This window comes from Dama dama, chromosome 6 (assembly GCF_033118175.1).
Source record: "Dama dama isolate Ldn47 chromosome 6, ASM3311817v1, whole genome shotgun sequence".
NCBI classification, from domain to species: domain Eukaryota; kingdom Metazoa; phylum Chordata; class Mammalia; order Artiodactyla; family Cervidae; genus Dama; species Dama dama.
In genome coordinates, this window is record NC_083686.1 from 25,954,559 (window position 1) to 25,969,733 (window position 15,175).

The following is a 15,175-nucleotide window of genomic DNA, read 5'->3' on the forward strand; positions in this document are numbered from 1 at the left end:
CCCCGGGTCACGTGCCCTGCCGCCATCTTGGCTCCGGGGGCCGCAGCACCTGGGACAGGGTGGGCTAGAGCGGCGCTGCTTCTTTGGGCGTAGCTTTTGGCCTGGGGGAAGGGGTCGTGGAGTTTGAGGGGAGGTGGAGGCGATGGCGTCCGCGGCGCGGGAAGATGGCGCCCGCGGGCAAGTCCAAAGGCGGCGGGGCTGCGAGCACTATGACAGGGGATGTCTCCTGAAGGTGACGATTTCACTGGGCTCTTAAGAGCTTCCGCCGGGCTGGGGGTGGAGTGGGCCGGGAGCTGAAGCTTGGGCTTAAGTTTGTTGTCGGGCTAAGCTGTTGTCAGGATAACTTCACCTCTGACTGGCTTCTTGCCGTAAAGAGCGTGTTTTGTCAAGACGAACGTTGGCCCTACCTTTGTGTTGTAGTTTGCAAGCAAAGTTCTTGCCTGGCAAAAACCTGGCCTTGCACATCGGTTACCTTATCGGGGGGTTCATTTATTTATTCTTTCGGTGCTGGAAGTAGACAGAGGCAGCCCCGGGCCTGTGCTGGCCTTCGCAGGATCACTTTCAGGTGTGTGATGAAATAATGGAAGGCGGGTAAACGAGTGGAGACTCGAAATACGCTTTCATCTCCTGTAGTAATTAAATAAGTTTTACAGCTTGCCAGCTTCATTTTAGCGTGAGTATGCCTAAGCCTACCAGGCAAAAAACGTAAGCGGAAGGAATGAACTATGTTATGGTAAGTCATGGCATAGGAAGTCTTCAGAAATGAGTGGATCTTCAAGTTCACAGTGTACTGGAAAGTATAATGTAAGGTTAGCTTACTGGCCTAGAGGCATTTTGATGTACTAGTTAGGGTAAAGCTAAGTTGCTGTAACAAAAAGACCCAGTAGTAATGTGAATTAAAGAATAAAAAGTTTATTTCTCCTCACCTCACAATTCAAGGTGAATGAATGATCTGGTTTGGTAATGAGGCAGTTTCACATGACCACTCCTTGGACAAATGTTCTCTATTGTGTTGTTAACCATGTTTTAGGGCATATAGTCATCAGCTGGGTTGCTGCCATGTCCACGTTTCATCTGGTGAAAAGGGAGAAGGGAGCTTGGGGGAAGAGGCATGCCTTGTAGGCCCAGGAGAGGCACTGATTTTATTCTGTGCATATTTTGTTGCTAAGAATTTAAGTCATTTGGCCACAAGTAACAGCAAGGAAACAGTAGTGGAGCTGGTCAGTCATGTGTCCAGGAAGGAGAGAGTTGACTTTCTTGTCTTGAACAACTTGCAGTCTTTGCCAGTCTTGAAAACAAGGACTGTCTTTTACGTTTATTGTGTCCTCCAAACTTTAAGACACAGAGTTGATGTGTGGTAAACTTAAGTGGACTAAAATATAATCATTATAGTATTTAATTCTTCAGCGTTAAAGTTGGTAAATGAATTTATCTGCAATGTACTTAAGTAGAAATTGCCTGCCTGCTACTTAATGCTGAGAATGAGTTTAGGGTATTGTGGGATTAACTTTTCAGTTTAGGGATGGCCATCTTTCATAATTCTTCTGTTTGGAACTGCAAGGTTGTGTTCAAGTTGGTAGAGACCTAGATGTTGATGGGAAAACAGTGAAATGTTATGTATAGTTATCAGCTTACCAAATGATCCATTGGTTGTAATCTTTGACCTTGTTCCAGGAGGAGGAGAAGGAAAGAAATTTCTTTTTGCATTATTTCAAACTTGCCTTGTCTTGCTTCTTATACCTTTTTTTTTTTTCCTCACCTGGGGATTAGGCACCTTGCTGTGACAAGCTTTATACTTGCCGATTGTGTCATGATAACAATGAAGATCATCAGCTAGATCGCTTTAAAGTAAAGGAAGTGCAGTGCATAAACTGTGAAAAAATTCAGCATGTAAGATTTTATTACTTATTTCTATTTTTTTTTTTAAATTTGTACTAAGGTGGTTTTAAAAATTTAATCAAGAATATTGCAAATACAACTTTAGCTCTGTATGAAAACATGTAAAGATAAAACCGCATGTACATTAAGAAAAAATCTGGATATTTAAATTAGTAATTCAAGATGTTTTGGTAAGTTGTATATTTATAGTTACTTTTTGTTTTTTAGGCACAACAGACATGTGAGGAATGTAGCACATTGTTTGGAGAATATTATTGCAGTGTATGCCATCTGTTTGACAAAGACAAGAAACAGTATCATTGTGAAAACTGTGGAATTTGTAGGTACTGTATGTAAAATGTTCTTTTTAAATTATTTCTAATATATCTTAGCAATAATAGTTTTAAAAATCACCTTATTGGAATATAATTACATCAGGGAGTGGCTACTACCCACACGACTATTCTTGCCTGAAGAATTCCATGGACAAAGGACTTTCAGAATTACATCTTATGAGATGCATTAGTTTTAAATGTTCAGTAACTTTTGACAAATATATCTACTATGTTACCATCATCACAAATCAAGGTTAAAAAAACTTTCTATTGCCCTACGTTTATTGCCTTACGTTTATTGTGTCCTTCATGCCTTCATGCAAGTTTCTTCATGCCTTCATCATTTTAACTAGCCGATCAACAATTGTGTGGCTATTTAAATTTGGGGTAGGAATTATACTTTTATATGAAGTGGCTTGTGGGAAGCTGAGGTAGAAAATTAGGGTAGATTTTTCCTTTTTGAAAATTAGTTGAAAAAATTATCAAAAGTTTTGATAAAATCAGTATAGGCTTAAGAATTGGATAATACAGGAAAGTAGAAAGAATGAAAATAAAATAGTCTTAAGTCCAGCCATCCACTGACAAGCTAATGTTGACATGTTGGTATATAGGAATTTTTTTCTTTCTAAAAATCCTAAAGTGTTACGATGTGTCCAGAAGCATATATGTACCAAATGTATGTTTTAAAGTATTCTAATACAACAAACCACTGTTTTTAAGAATTCGAATGTTACCAGTGTTGGAGCCCCAAGTGTCCTATGTCAGTCCTTTCTCTTTGTTTCTATTAGAGAGTTTTAAATCACTTTCTGTCTTTATGTAGTGTTTTGTTTTTTGGCTATGCCATGTGAGATCTTAGCTCCCTGACCAGGGGTTGAACTCATGCCCCTTATGTTGGAAGCCTGGAGTCTTAACCACCGGACCACCAGGGAGATCCCTTGAGGTGGTTGTTTTTAAGGAAGGATAACAAATATACCAAAAGATGTGACAATCATAAGCAAACCCCCTTTTCTTGTTTTTATGTCTAGAAATTTGACTTGGGTCTTTTTTTTATTTTTTACATCTGTGTTAACTCTTTGAGCATGTGAAATGTGATAATAATTGGTTTCATGTCCTTCTCTGCTAATTCTAACCTCTGTGTCAGTTTGGATTGATTTTGATTGTTCAGTTATTTTTTCAGTTGGTTTTCCTGCCTTTTGAGTGACTGGTCCTTGTTGGATACCAGACATTGTGATTCTTACCTTGTTGGGAGCTTTTCATATTCCTGCAAATCTTGAGCTTTATTTTGGGATGTGGTTGTTACTTTGAACAGTTTGATACTTCTGGGACTTGCTTTTATAATTTGTTAGATGGATCTGGAGGTGTGCTTATTCCAGGAGTAATTATTCCTCACCACTGCGGCAGTACCTTCCTGAGTGTTCAGTCCAGTACTTCATGAATTCTAAGGTTTTCCAGTCTGGCTGAGGGAGTAAACACTGGTCCTGACCGTGTCTAAGTGCTGAACACTGTTCCTTCTAGTTCTCTTGAATGGTTCTTGCCGTGGCCTTGGGGGGGTTTCTTCACAGGCATGAGCTGATGTGTATTCTGCTAAATACTTGAGGGGCTCCCCTGTGCAGCTCTGTCCTCTCTGATACTCTGTCCTGTGAGCTGCAGCAATCTTGGGTTCCTTGGATTCTCGGCTCATCTTCTTGTTCAGCAAGTCTTTCTGGCTCTGCTTTTGTTCCTCTAACTTGTCCTACTGCCTGAAAGTGCTCTAGGCAATAAACTAGGGCAGTTTTAGGGCTTGCTTAATTTGTTTCCTGTATCTCGCAGGTTGCTATCTTTCATTCCTTGATGTTCAGTGAAACTTGTTTTCATATGTTTTGTTTGGGTTGTGTGGTAGTAGTTTTAGGTAAGAGGGTAGATCCAGTCTCTTGTCTGTTATTCTGTCTTGGGCAGTAGTGGAAGTCTCCTGCAGGGTTTTACCTGTGGAATTGGACAGACTGATTGTAAATTTCATCTGAAAGAGAAAATATACAGAGCTGAGCAGATTTTGAAAAGGAAGAACAAGGGGACTGCCTTTCCACATAAGCAAAACATGACAGAGAGAGTAATTTAAATGATATATTCTTTGTATAGAAATAGACAAATAACGGGAGAAACTGTGTGTGTGTGTGCGTGCGTGCGTGTGTGCACACACACAGTCACATATTTAACGTACGAATTTATAGCAAAAATGGCATTTCAGATCAGGAGAACAGGTTCTAAGGTAACTGATTATCCATTCGGGAAACAAAAAATTGATTACTAAAATTCTGTGCATTCATTAGAATATGGTTTTAGCATGTTGTAACAGAAATGCTAAATAACAAGTGGCTCAAAAAAGACATTTATGTTTCTCAGGGAAAAGTCTGAACCATGTAGTTAAACAGAAGCCCAGGTTTCTCTTATTTTTGCCCTGCTATCCATAAGATACTTCCTTGTCTACACAATTTAAAAGAACTCATATTCTTGTCAGTGGAAAGGGGGAAATAGGTGAAGGGAAGGTACACCCTTTTTTCTCCGAGGGGCACAAGAGAGAATTTTCCTTTGTCCCTTCTGTTCACACTTCCAGGGAGATTGGGAAGTAGTTTATATCCAGTACAGCCCTCTGCCCAGCTCTTATTGTGCAGGAAGGGGATGAGAGGAATCTGGGGACAACGAGCTGTCCCACCTTTACTGTACATGGTGGATTTCAAATGGATGAAAGAAAAATACAAAAATCATAAGTTGTAGTATTAGAAGTATATAGGAGAGTATGTATATGACCAATGGGTTTCAAAAGTTTTTTTCAAAATAAGAGGCATACCCTGAGGAAATCAAAATGGAAAAAGACACATGTATCCCATTGTTCATTGCAGCACTATTTACAATAGCTAGAACATGGAAGCAACCTAGATGTCCATCGACAGATGAATGGATAATGAAGTTGTGGTACATATATACAATGGAATATTACTCAGCCATAAAAGGAATGCATTTGAGTCCTAATGAGGTGGATGAACCTAGAGCCTATTACACAGAGTGAAGTGAGTCAGAAAGAGAAAGATAAATGCCATATTCTAATGCATATATATGGAATCTAGAAAAATGGTACTGAACAATTTATTTACAGGGCAACAGTGGAGAAACATAGAAAATAGACTTGTGGACATGGGGAGAGGGGAGGAGAGGGTGAGATGTATGGAAAGAGTAACATGGAAACTTACATTACCATATGTAAAGTAGATAGCCAAGGGAATTTGCTATATGGCTAAGGAAACTCAAACAGCGGCTCTGTATCAACCTAGAATGATGGGATGGGGAAGGAGATGGGAGGGAGGTTCAAAAGGGAGGGCATATATGTATACCTGTGGCCGATTCATGTTGAAGTTTGACAGAAAACAACAAAATTCTGTAAAGCAATTATCCTTCAAAAAAATTAATAATAAAAAAAGAGGCATAAGCTATAAATTGAAATATCATGTCTTTTTATTACCTAGGAATTAAAATGAATGTATGATAAAAGATGTAAAAAAGATAGTTGACATACCAAAAAAGTAATTTTAATATATACAAGTGAAAAAGATTAATATCTAGGATATATGAAAGTGTTGCTCTCAGTTGTGACTGACTCTTTGTGACCCCATGGATTGTAGCCCACCAGGCTCCTGTGTCCGTGGGATTCTCTACGCAAGAATACTGGAATGGGTTGCCATGTACTTCTCCAGGGGATTTTCCTGACCCAGGGATCAAACCCTGGTGTCCTGCATTGCACATGGATTCTTTACCATCTGAGCCACCAGGGAAGTCAGGATATGTAAAGAACTCCTTTAAATTAGGTTCCCCAGAAAACTAAAAGTAGACGTACCATATGATAGCATGTGTCGTTCCATTCTTGGGGTGCTGTGTGTGTGTGCACTTGGGTGCTCAGTCTTGTTCGACCCTTTGCAACCCCATGGACTGTAGCCTGCCAGGCTGCTCTGTCCATGGGATTTTCCCGGCAGGATGGGTTGCCATTTCCTTCTCCAGGGGATCTTCCTGACCCAGGGACTGAACCCGAGTCTCTTGTGTCTCCTGCGCCACCTGGGAAGCCCCCCACTCTAGCGTACATATCCAAAAAAAGTGAAAACACTAATTCAAAAAGGTACATTTGCTCAAGAGTTCATAATAGCATCATTTACAGTAGCCAAGGTGTGGAAGCGACGCAAGTGTTCACCAACAGACGAATAAAGAAGATGTAGTGTATACACACACACTGTCTTCTCTCTCACACACTCTGGAATATTACTCACCATAGGAAAGAATGACATTCTGCCATTTGCAGTATTGTGGGTGGACCTAAAGAGTATTGTGCTTAGTGAAGGAAGTCACAGAGACAAACACTTGTATGTGGGATCTTTAAAAAAAAATAGTGAATATATATAACAAAACAGAAACAGACTTAGTTATAGAAAACAAACTAGTGGTTACTAGTGGAGAGGGAGAAGTAGAGAGGGCAAAATATAGAGGTAAAGGATTAAGAGATACAAACTAGAATATATTGTGCCTCCCAGGTGGTGCTAAGTGGTAAAGAGTCTGTTTGCCAGTGCAGGAGATGTGAGAGACATGGGATCAGTCCCTGGCTTGGGAAGATCCCCGGAGTAGGAAATGGCTACCCACTCCAGTATTTTTGCCTGGAAAATTCCGTGGGCAGAGGAGCCTGGTGGGCTATAGTCCATGGGGTCAGAAAGAACCGGACAGGACTGATTGGAGTGAGTTGCCATAAGGAAGCAGTGTGCTTCCCAGGTGGTGCAGCTCGGGGAAACGGTAGCCATTATTTTGCAGTAATTTTAAATGGAGTATAATGTATAAAAATACTGAATCACTATGCTACATACTTGAAACTAATATAATATTGTAAATCAAGTATATACTTGAGTTAAAGAGCGTCTTTAAAATTATAAAAGACAAATACCCTGTTAGAAAAATGAACCGAGCACGTGAACAGACAATCCCCAGGAGGAGTCCACATGGTTCATAAATAGTAAAATATGCTCTGTGTATCACCATTTGAGAAATCCAAATTAAAGTGATGTTTTTATTTGTCGTATAGGTAACCAGTGTTGGCGAGGGTGTGGGAACAGGGTGCTGTTACACGTTGGGGGGAGTATGAATTAGTGCTGTCTTTGGAGGTCAGTTTGGCAGTATCAGAACTGATGATGCCGTGCCCTCTGACCCTGCAGTTTCACTTCTAGGAATTTTGTAAAAAATCATCAATACGTAGGTTGACTGATGTCTGTAAGAGGTATTTATTGTATCATTACATTAGCTAAAGATAGTAAATTTTATCAATAAAAGAATATTAAAGAATTAATATATATCCATACCATTTAATATTATGTAACTTTGATGAAGAATAAAGTGGGTCTATATATTTTTACATAGAATATTCTTCAAGGAATACTGTTAAGTGAAGAAGTTGCAAAACAGGATATATAGAAAGAATCCATTTGTGTAAAAAATAAAACTCAAAGCGTATGTATCTGTATGTGTGTGTGTGTGTGTGTGTGTATGCAGTTTTATAGAAGAAAAAAAACACTCAGAAGGATAGATACCATTCTGTTTGTAGTGCTTGCATTTGGGGAGTGATGTTGGGGAGGTAGGGATTCACCTCATATTCTTCAGTGTGGTTTGAACTTTGTTTATAGTGAATCTGAACTTATATATAATGAGTTAAATATGTAATAAAAACATATGTAATCTTTTGTTTTTCACGTTATTTTTTTAGGATTGGTCCGAAGGAAGATTTTTTCCACTGTTTGAAATGTAACTTATGCCTTGCAGTGAATCTCCAAGGGAAGCACAAGGTATGCACTTCAGTTTGTATGATTTTAAAAGTATTATTTTTGAAAACAGCTAAAATCCTAATTTGTTTAAAAGCATGCTAACTTTCAGATGTTACTGAGTATAGTCATGTTGTTTTTTATTTTTAAGCAGTACTAAGTAAATGTTCTCAAGTACAGACCTTAGAATATCTGATCTACAGTTCCCTTTTCTTCTCTATAGTGTGTAAGAATACTTAACATCAGTTATTAGTATAATGTAGACAGCCTCTAAATTAGCCTGTGGATTCTTATCATTGGAACTGGTTTTGAGGATAGCTTTTAAAATGTATGGTACAGGAGAAATACAGAGCAGTGTAACCTTTTGTTAATATAGCATTCCTAGATAATTCAGTATCCCTTTCCAATAAAAATATTTTTAACTTGGATGTAGAAATTTTATATCATGATCCTACGCCCTTTAAAAATTATTTTTCATTATTTAGGAGAAAATCTAATAAACTATCACTTACAGTACTGATTGTGTCCAAGAATTGAGCGAATGGAGAATCTGTTGAGGGTGTTTTTAAAAAGATAATAGATAATGAAAAAGTGAAAGTTAGTCACACAGTTGTGTCCAACTCTTTGCGTTCCCATGGACTGTTAGCCTACCCAGCTCTGTCTATGGAATTCTCCAGGCAAGAGTACTGGAGTGGGTTGCCATTTCCTTCTCTAGGGGATCTTCCTGACCCAGGAATCGAACCGGGGTCTCCTACATTGGAGGCAGATTCTTTACCAACTGAGCCACGAGGGAAGCCCTACTAGATAATAGCTAGCCTAAAATACAGGTAGTAAGAGAAACTGAGGTGAATAGTGAAAATAGGGAATATAGTGACGAGTATAAGGGAGAGAGAATGGGGGCTGAATGAAGATGACGCCTAAGGAGTTTCGTCCTGGCTTTAAGTATTTTATTAATAGATTGCAGGAGATGATAAAATTTTGGGTTTGGTTTTGCGGACTTGCGTTTAGGCTGATTAACTATGGTGTGTTGCCTTTAGATATGCTGTGTTGTCTTTAGAAAACTATATACTCAGTTTCTCTTGTGGTATTTTTGTTTTGTTTCTCGGTTATTTTTTATTGTCTGTTAGTAAGTGGTGGTATCATCTACTCAGGTGTTTGCTAAAAAACCTGGGTATCATTTATGGCTTGATGCTTTCTCTTACCTCTTCACACCTAATCAGACCTTGTCTTGTCAAGTTAAGAACTCAGGCTCAGTGGGCAGCCTGTTGGAGCACACATATATTTCCATTTCTTGATAGCATGTAATTTGGGAAGTTATTTAGCTTCTCTAGATCTCAAAAGGACTTCCCAGGTTGTGCAGTGGTAAAGAACCCGCCTGCCAGTGCTGGAGATGTGGGTCCAATCCCTGGGTCAGGAAGATCCCTTGGAGAAGGAAATGGCAACCTACTCCAGTATTCTTGCCTGGAAAATATTAAGGACAGAGGAGCCTGGCGGGCCACAGGCCATGGGGTCACAAAGCCTCGGACATGACTGAGCACACTAGAATGCATGCACAGGCCTCAAATACCTCATCTGTAAAATGGGGTAAATAATTGTATGTGTTTCAGTTTTGTGGGAATTAATTGAGATAATACAGGCAATGAACTTAACATGTGGCATGTAGTAAAATCTCTTTAATATGAACTATTACTATTTCTTTATCTGTAAAATGAAGATAATTTGAATAATTAAGATGTATTAGGCAGTTTCATTGTTTCAGGTAATGTGCAAAGCCTGAAATAGTTGTGAGAGTTTATTGTTCAGTTCTTGTCTGACATATAGGAAACATATTAATGTTCATTATTACATTTAGTAAGTTGGTATTGTTTCCTTTGTTAGTTTTTGTTATTAATGCTATGGCTATATGGTTTCCATCTAGTTAAGCTTTTGGTAATTTTAATTTTGCTTTTAAACAGTGTATTGAAAATGTTTCCCGGCAGGATTGTCCAATATGTTTGGAGGTGAGCTTAAAATATTTTTTGCTTTGGAAATATCCCCTTTTGAATTTGAAATACTGGGTATTTATATTGTGTTCATGTAATTAACCACCAACTTTATTTGCTTTTACAGGACATTCACACATCTCGTATCGTTGCTCACGTCTTGCCATGTGGACATCTTTTACATAGGTAAAGTGACTGTTTTTTTTTCCTCAAAAGTGTTTGGAAATGGTGGAGGTACTTTTTGCTTTATTAAAATAATGTTATATTTTCTTTCAGAACGTGTTATGAAGAAATGGTGAAAGAGTGAGTGTTTGATGGGATTATAAAAAGTTGTTATGTAAGATGTCTGTTTTTGTTTTCTTTTTTTTTTTTTTTTTTGCAGGCAAGTGGGGAAGGGAATGGGCAAACCTCGCAGTTACTTATACCATGTGTGGATATGGTGGATATTTCCTTTGAGATGGGTAGGGTAGATGAGTAGTGTTAAATTGGGCAAAGCACGTTGGGAGAGAAACACTGGACTCTGGCTTTGTCCTCATGTTTCTGTTATGCCATATCTCATCTACAATTTGAGACAGATACCTCTCATTCTCTGGCTACTAATTGGGGAGCTTGGTCTCTGCCTGAGACAGTCATAGCATTGTAAAAAATAAAAATGCTGAGACATGTTGCACAAAATTATTAGCTGTTGTATTGACCCACTATGATGAGCGGCAAAAAAATCCAAAACTCATACCAAGATTTATCTAATGCTAATTTTGTTGTGGGGAAAAGATGCTAAAGTGAGATGCAGATAAAAAGAAGAAATTGTGTAAATGTATTTTGATTTTGCAAACTGATGAGCAGAAAGTTTAGTTTAAGAGCCAGATAAAAGGGAACATTTTCAGAATTTTTAGAAAGAAAATAGCATGATCTGAATAATTTTTAAAGACTACAATCTCTTCTTGAATATATTAAGAAATCGAGGTTGTTTAGCTAAAAAGCAGTTTAATTGGTTTTTAAAATATGTATATTCTACAAAGAATGCTCAGAAATTCCTCTCCATTTTATAGAACTGAGGAAAAAGAAGTAGGTTTAAAAAATACCCTATGATACATGATTTAATTGAAAAGGTTTGTGAGATGGTCTTGAAATATAGAATAATGCTTGTCTTAGATGATTTATGTACCAGTTAGCATGTGTGTTCTTGTATACCTGGGTTGATACACTCTCCATTTAATACTTGGAAAATAACTCTTTTATATCTCTCCTAGAGGCTACAGATGTCCATTGTGTATGCACTCTGCTTTTGATATGAGTAGGTACTGGAGACAACTGGATGATGAGGTAGCACAGACTCCTATGCCCTCAGAATATCAGAACATGACTGTGGATGTGAGTAGAATCAATGCCTAAACTTCAGGTTCCTTGTTGATAGTCATGTTTATTTTTGCCCTTTTGCTCAAATCTGTCTGAAAAGTACTATTTCAGCATTGACGTCACTGCAATGATTAATGGGAGGAACCAGATAATCTTTAAATTTTAGTTACTCTGAACTCAAAGGAAAAAAGAAAATCTAAGAATATCTTTGTGTAGTACTTGCCAACACTAGATGGCAGGCAAAAGCTTCATTCTAAATTATTTACTTATTAACAGAGTCAATTGATAATAACTGAGTAGAGGTGGATTATTGGTCTGCTATTTTATTTTGATTATGTTTTAATTATTTTAAATTTTATTTAAGGCAAACATGTTTACTTATTTTTTTTTTTTGAAGATTGCTTTTTGGTTTTTAATGTTTATTATGCTTTTTATTCTAAGACTTTTTAACTTGGTCTTAGCCTGCAGTCTAAAATGTAAGTATTTTTGTGCCTTTAGTCTTGCGGAGAGTGATCATCTTTTCTCCATTAGTTGAGGTGTGCTGCTGTCTAGTCTCAGCATAGCATATTCATTTACAGATTAGAATTGGAAAGTAGATAGTTTTCTGGTGCTTTAATAATTTTTGGACATAAAAATTTTCAAAAATCTTCAGTTCAGATATTTGTACACAAAAAGATAAAAACCCCTTAACAAAGCCAAATAAAAATTATTTTCTGTGTAATTTACACGAGCATTTCATAATTCATGTGGATAATTGTTAGGTCGATGAAAGATCATTTTTGTAATACTGATAATTGTGTCACATTTTACTAGAGGCTATAGCGTGCTATATTCTGTTTAGATCACTTTCTAAAGTAACAGCCTTATTGGGATATAATTCACATACCATACAACTCGTCCATTTAAAATGGACAGTTCAGTGGTTTTTAGTGTGTTCTTGTAGATAAAACCACCATCAATTTTAAAATGTTTTCTCCACCCCAAAAGGAAACTCTGTAACCATTAGCAGTCATTCTTTAATCCTCTAACTCTAGGCAGTGAGTACCTTCTACATTTAGATCATATTCGTAATTAATTCTCAGGAGGACTTCCTGGCTCCAGCGGTTAAGACTTTGCCTTCCAGTGCAGGGGCTGCAGGTTCAGTCCCTGGTTGAGGAACTAAGATCCCACATGCCTCACAGCCAGAAAACCAGAACATAAACAGTATTGTAACAGATTGAATAGAGGCTTTAAAAACGGTCCAAAGAAAAATCTTTAAAGAAAAAGTTACTTTCCAAATTATAATTTAGAGAAAATTTAGATGTTTTCTACTTATGGTGTGGCTTTTCTAAAGTTAATGCTTTTCTCACATAGTAATGTATTGATTTATTTTCAGGTTAACACCCTTCTTTATTTTTCAAGATCTCAGTATAAGAAGAGATTAATTCCTAAGTGGCATCTTACTGTCATTTTAGGGATGAACCAAAATCTTTTCTTTGTTCAACTTTAGAAAGTACTCTTTTGGACTTTAATTCATTCTTGAGGCATCTAAGACCAGGAACTTAATATATTAATAAGCAAAAATATTATAAATATGTAAAAAATTGTTGACTAAGAATTTTCTAAGTGTCAGTGAAAAATAATGAAATTGTGTGTTATTTTGAATTATAGGTGTTGATCTGATTATTCCTATGTTAACTTTTGTACTATTTATGCTATTTGGGAACTTTTAAAATAAGACTTCTTAGTGCACATCAATATTTTCATTTTCTAAATTTAGAGCTACTTTAATAGCCTCTTAGAATTTCCAGTGAACAAATAAAAGATACTCTATTTATGGAAATGTTTAGACTTACATATGTATGTTTTCACATCTTCAGTATAATTTTTTTAAATGATTTTTTGATGTGGACCAGTTTTAAGGTCTTTATTGAGTTGGTTACAACATTGCTTCTGTTTTATGTTTTGGTTTTATTTGGCGGTGAGGCATGTGGGATCTTAGTTCCTTGACCAGGGATCAAACCTGCACCCCATGCATCAGAAGGCGAAATCTTAACCACTGGACTGCCAGGAAGATACCTCTTCGATATGATTTTTGAGGAATTATTTTGAACAGACAGTTCCACTTTCTATCGATAAGGTTTAATTTACTTAATTTGAATTCATCTCTTTTCAGATTCTCTGCAATGATTGCAATGGAAGATCTACAGTTCAGTTCCATATAGTAGGCATGAAGTGTAATATTTGTGAATCCTACAATACCGCTCAGGCTGGAGGATGTAGAATTTCAATAGATCAGCAATGAACAGCCTATATTGCACTGGAAAAATCAGGATTTTCTCATAGAAAAAGGCTATCTTTTTGTCATAATGCCTCACAATCTATTCATTAGAGTTGACGTGTTTTGTATTAGTGTCACAGCATAAAAGCGTATTATAAGACTTAAGGATTCAGGGTCTCTTTATAGAATTATCATAGCTCTACATTGAATGAAAGGCACCATTCTTGTGTTTTGATTGGAAATTTCTTTGGTGTCAGTTGTTAGGAAGTCATTGATGTTTGCCACTGAAACTCACATCCATAGACTTCTTATACTTCCTTGGTACTTCGTTTTAAATGACACTATGCATACAGAATTCATTTCTAGTTCTTGATAGAACTGTACTTAATTCTCAGTATTATCCTTGACTGTTTAAGGGCTGTGCTGTAATGAGGATATGTTCTATCTTACTGTTAAAATCTAGTTACATATACTTTAGAATTTTTAAGACAGTCCTTTGGATCCTGTAAATGTGAATTTTGATGTAATAACTGCTAATAAAAATATATTGAAACAGTATTTTATAGGAAGTTTTTTTCAATGCTGTTTATTTTTGGTTCAGAGCATTATAGTCTAATGATGTAAAAGAAATCCACTTTTCTTTGTTTTGAGGTATTCTTCCATAAGAGTAATTGGGAAAAATGTAAAATAACAGAACTCTTCTAAGCCTTAAGACAATGAACATTTAAAAAAATTGTTTTAGTTGCCCAAAATTATTTTTTCAAAGAATAATTTATTCATTCAGTCAGCAAGTATTTAGTGAGCAGCTGTTATGTGCTGAGTGTGGTTCTAGACAATATAGAGACAACAGGGAACAATAGAGGTGAAAGCTCCTGCCCTCAGATTCTAATGTTCCTTATACTTGACTAGCTTTTTCCTTGTTTTTCTCATGTATGCAGTGGTTATCTTTGTTGTGAATGGGATGGATTCTTTCTTCTCAGTGCTTGAAAGTAGGTATGGATGAGTCAGAGTGGCACAGAGTGTAACTTTTTCAGGGACTGGTGATGGAATTGAATATAACCTCTTAATTCAGAAACATGTACACAAAAATATTTGATCCTGAACTTTTTTTGCCTTTTCATACTGTTCGTGGGAAAAAAGTTGCAGAGTCAGACACGACTGAGCAACTGAAATGAACTTTTTTACACCAGTGTCCCAGTTTTGTTTATAAAAAGCTTTAGATAGGAAGTAAAATGTGTATATATCGATTGACAGGTATTTTATTAAACACCAATTATGTTTCCAACTTTGATGTAGTTGAATCTCCTGTGTATAAGGAAAATGGTCTTTTAAAAATCCTAACATTTCTCATACATTTATTTCTTTTGTTGAAATCTCTTTACCTGGTTAAGGCAGCAGCATTGATTTCCTGTTTTGAGCCCAGATCTTTATTCTATATTGTCTGCTCTTCTTGTGTTCTCTCCCTTGGTCCATTTCCTCGGCCTGGGCAGAGCATGAGTGCTGATCTTGATTTGGGGAAGGAAATGGGTTATCTTTTTTTAATTT

The 15,175-nt window shown here is 36.9% G+C and overlaps 1 protein-coding gene across 2 annotated transcripts; it reads left to right on the plus strand.

Moving 5' to 3' along the window:
* Positions 1 to 74: 74 nt before the first annotated feature.
* Positions 75 to 14,188, plus strand: RCHY1 (ring finger and CHY zinc finger domain containing 1). Of its 2 annotated transcripts, XM_061145779.1 has the most exons (10): positions 78 to 232; positions 518 to 565; positions 1,771 to 1,890; positions 2,107 to 2,222; positions 7,978 to 8,056; positions 9,988 to 10,032; positions 10,142 to 10,200; positions 10,291 to 10,317; positions 11,265 to 11,385; positions 13,526 to 14,188. In XM_061145779.1, exons 1-10 carry the CDS (start codon positions 143 to 145, stop codon positions 13,652 to 13,654), a joined length of 834 nt encoding a protein of 277 aa, XP_061001762.1. In that variant the 5' UTR covers positions 78 to 142; the 3' UTR covers positions 13,655 to 14,188. The 2 variants fall into 2 exon arrangements, with proteins under 2 accessions (XP_061001763.1, XP_061001762.1); XM_061145780.1 differs by lacking the exon at positions 518 to 565 and having other exon boundaries at positions 75 to 232.
* The last annotated feature ends 987 nt before the right edge of the window (positions 14,189 to 15,175 follow it).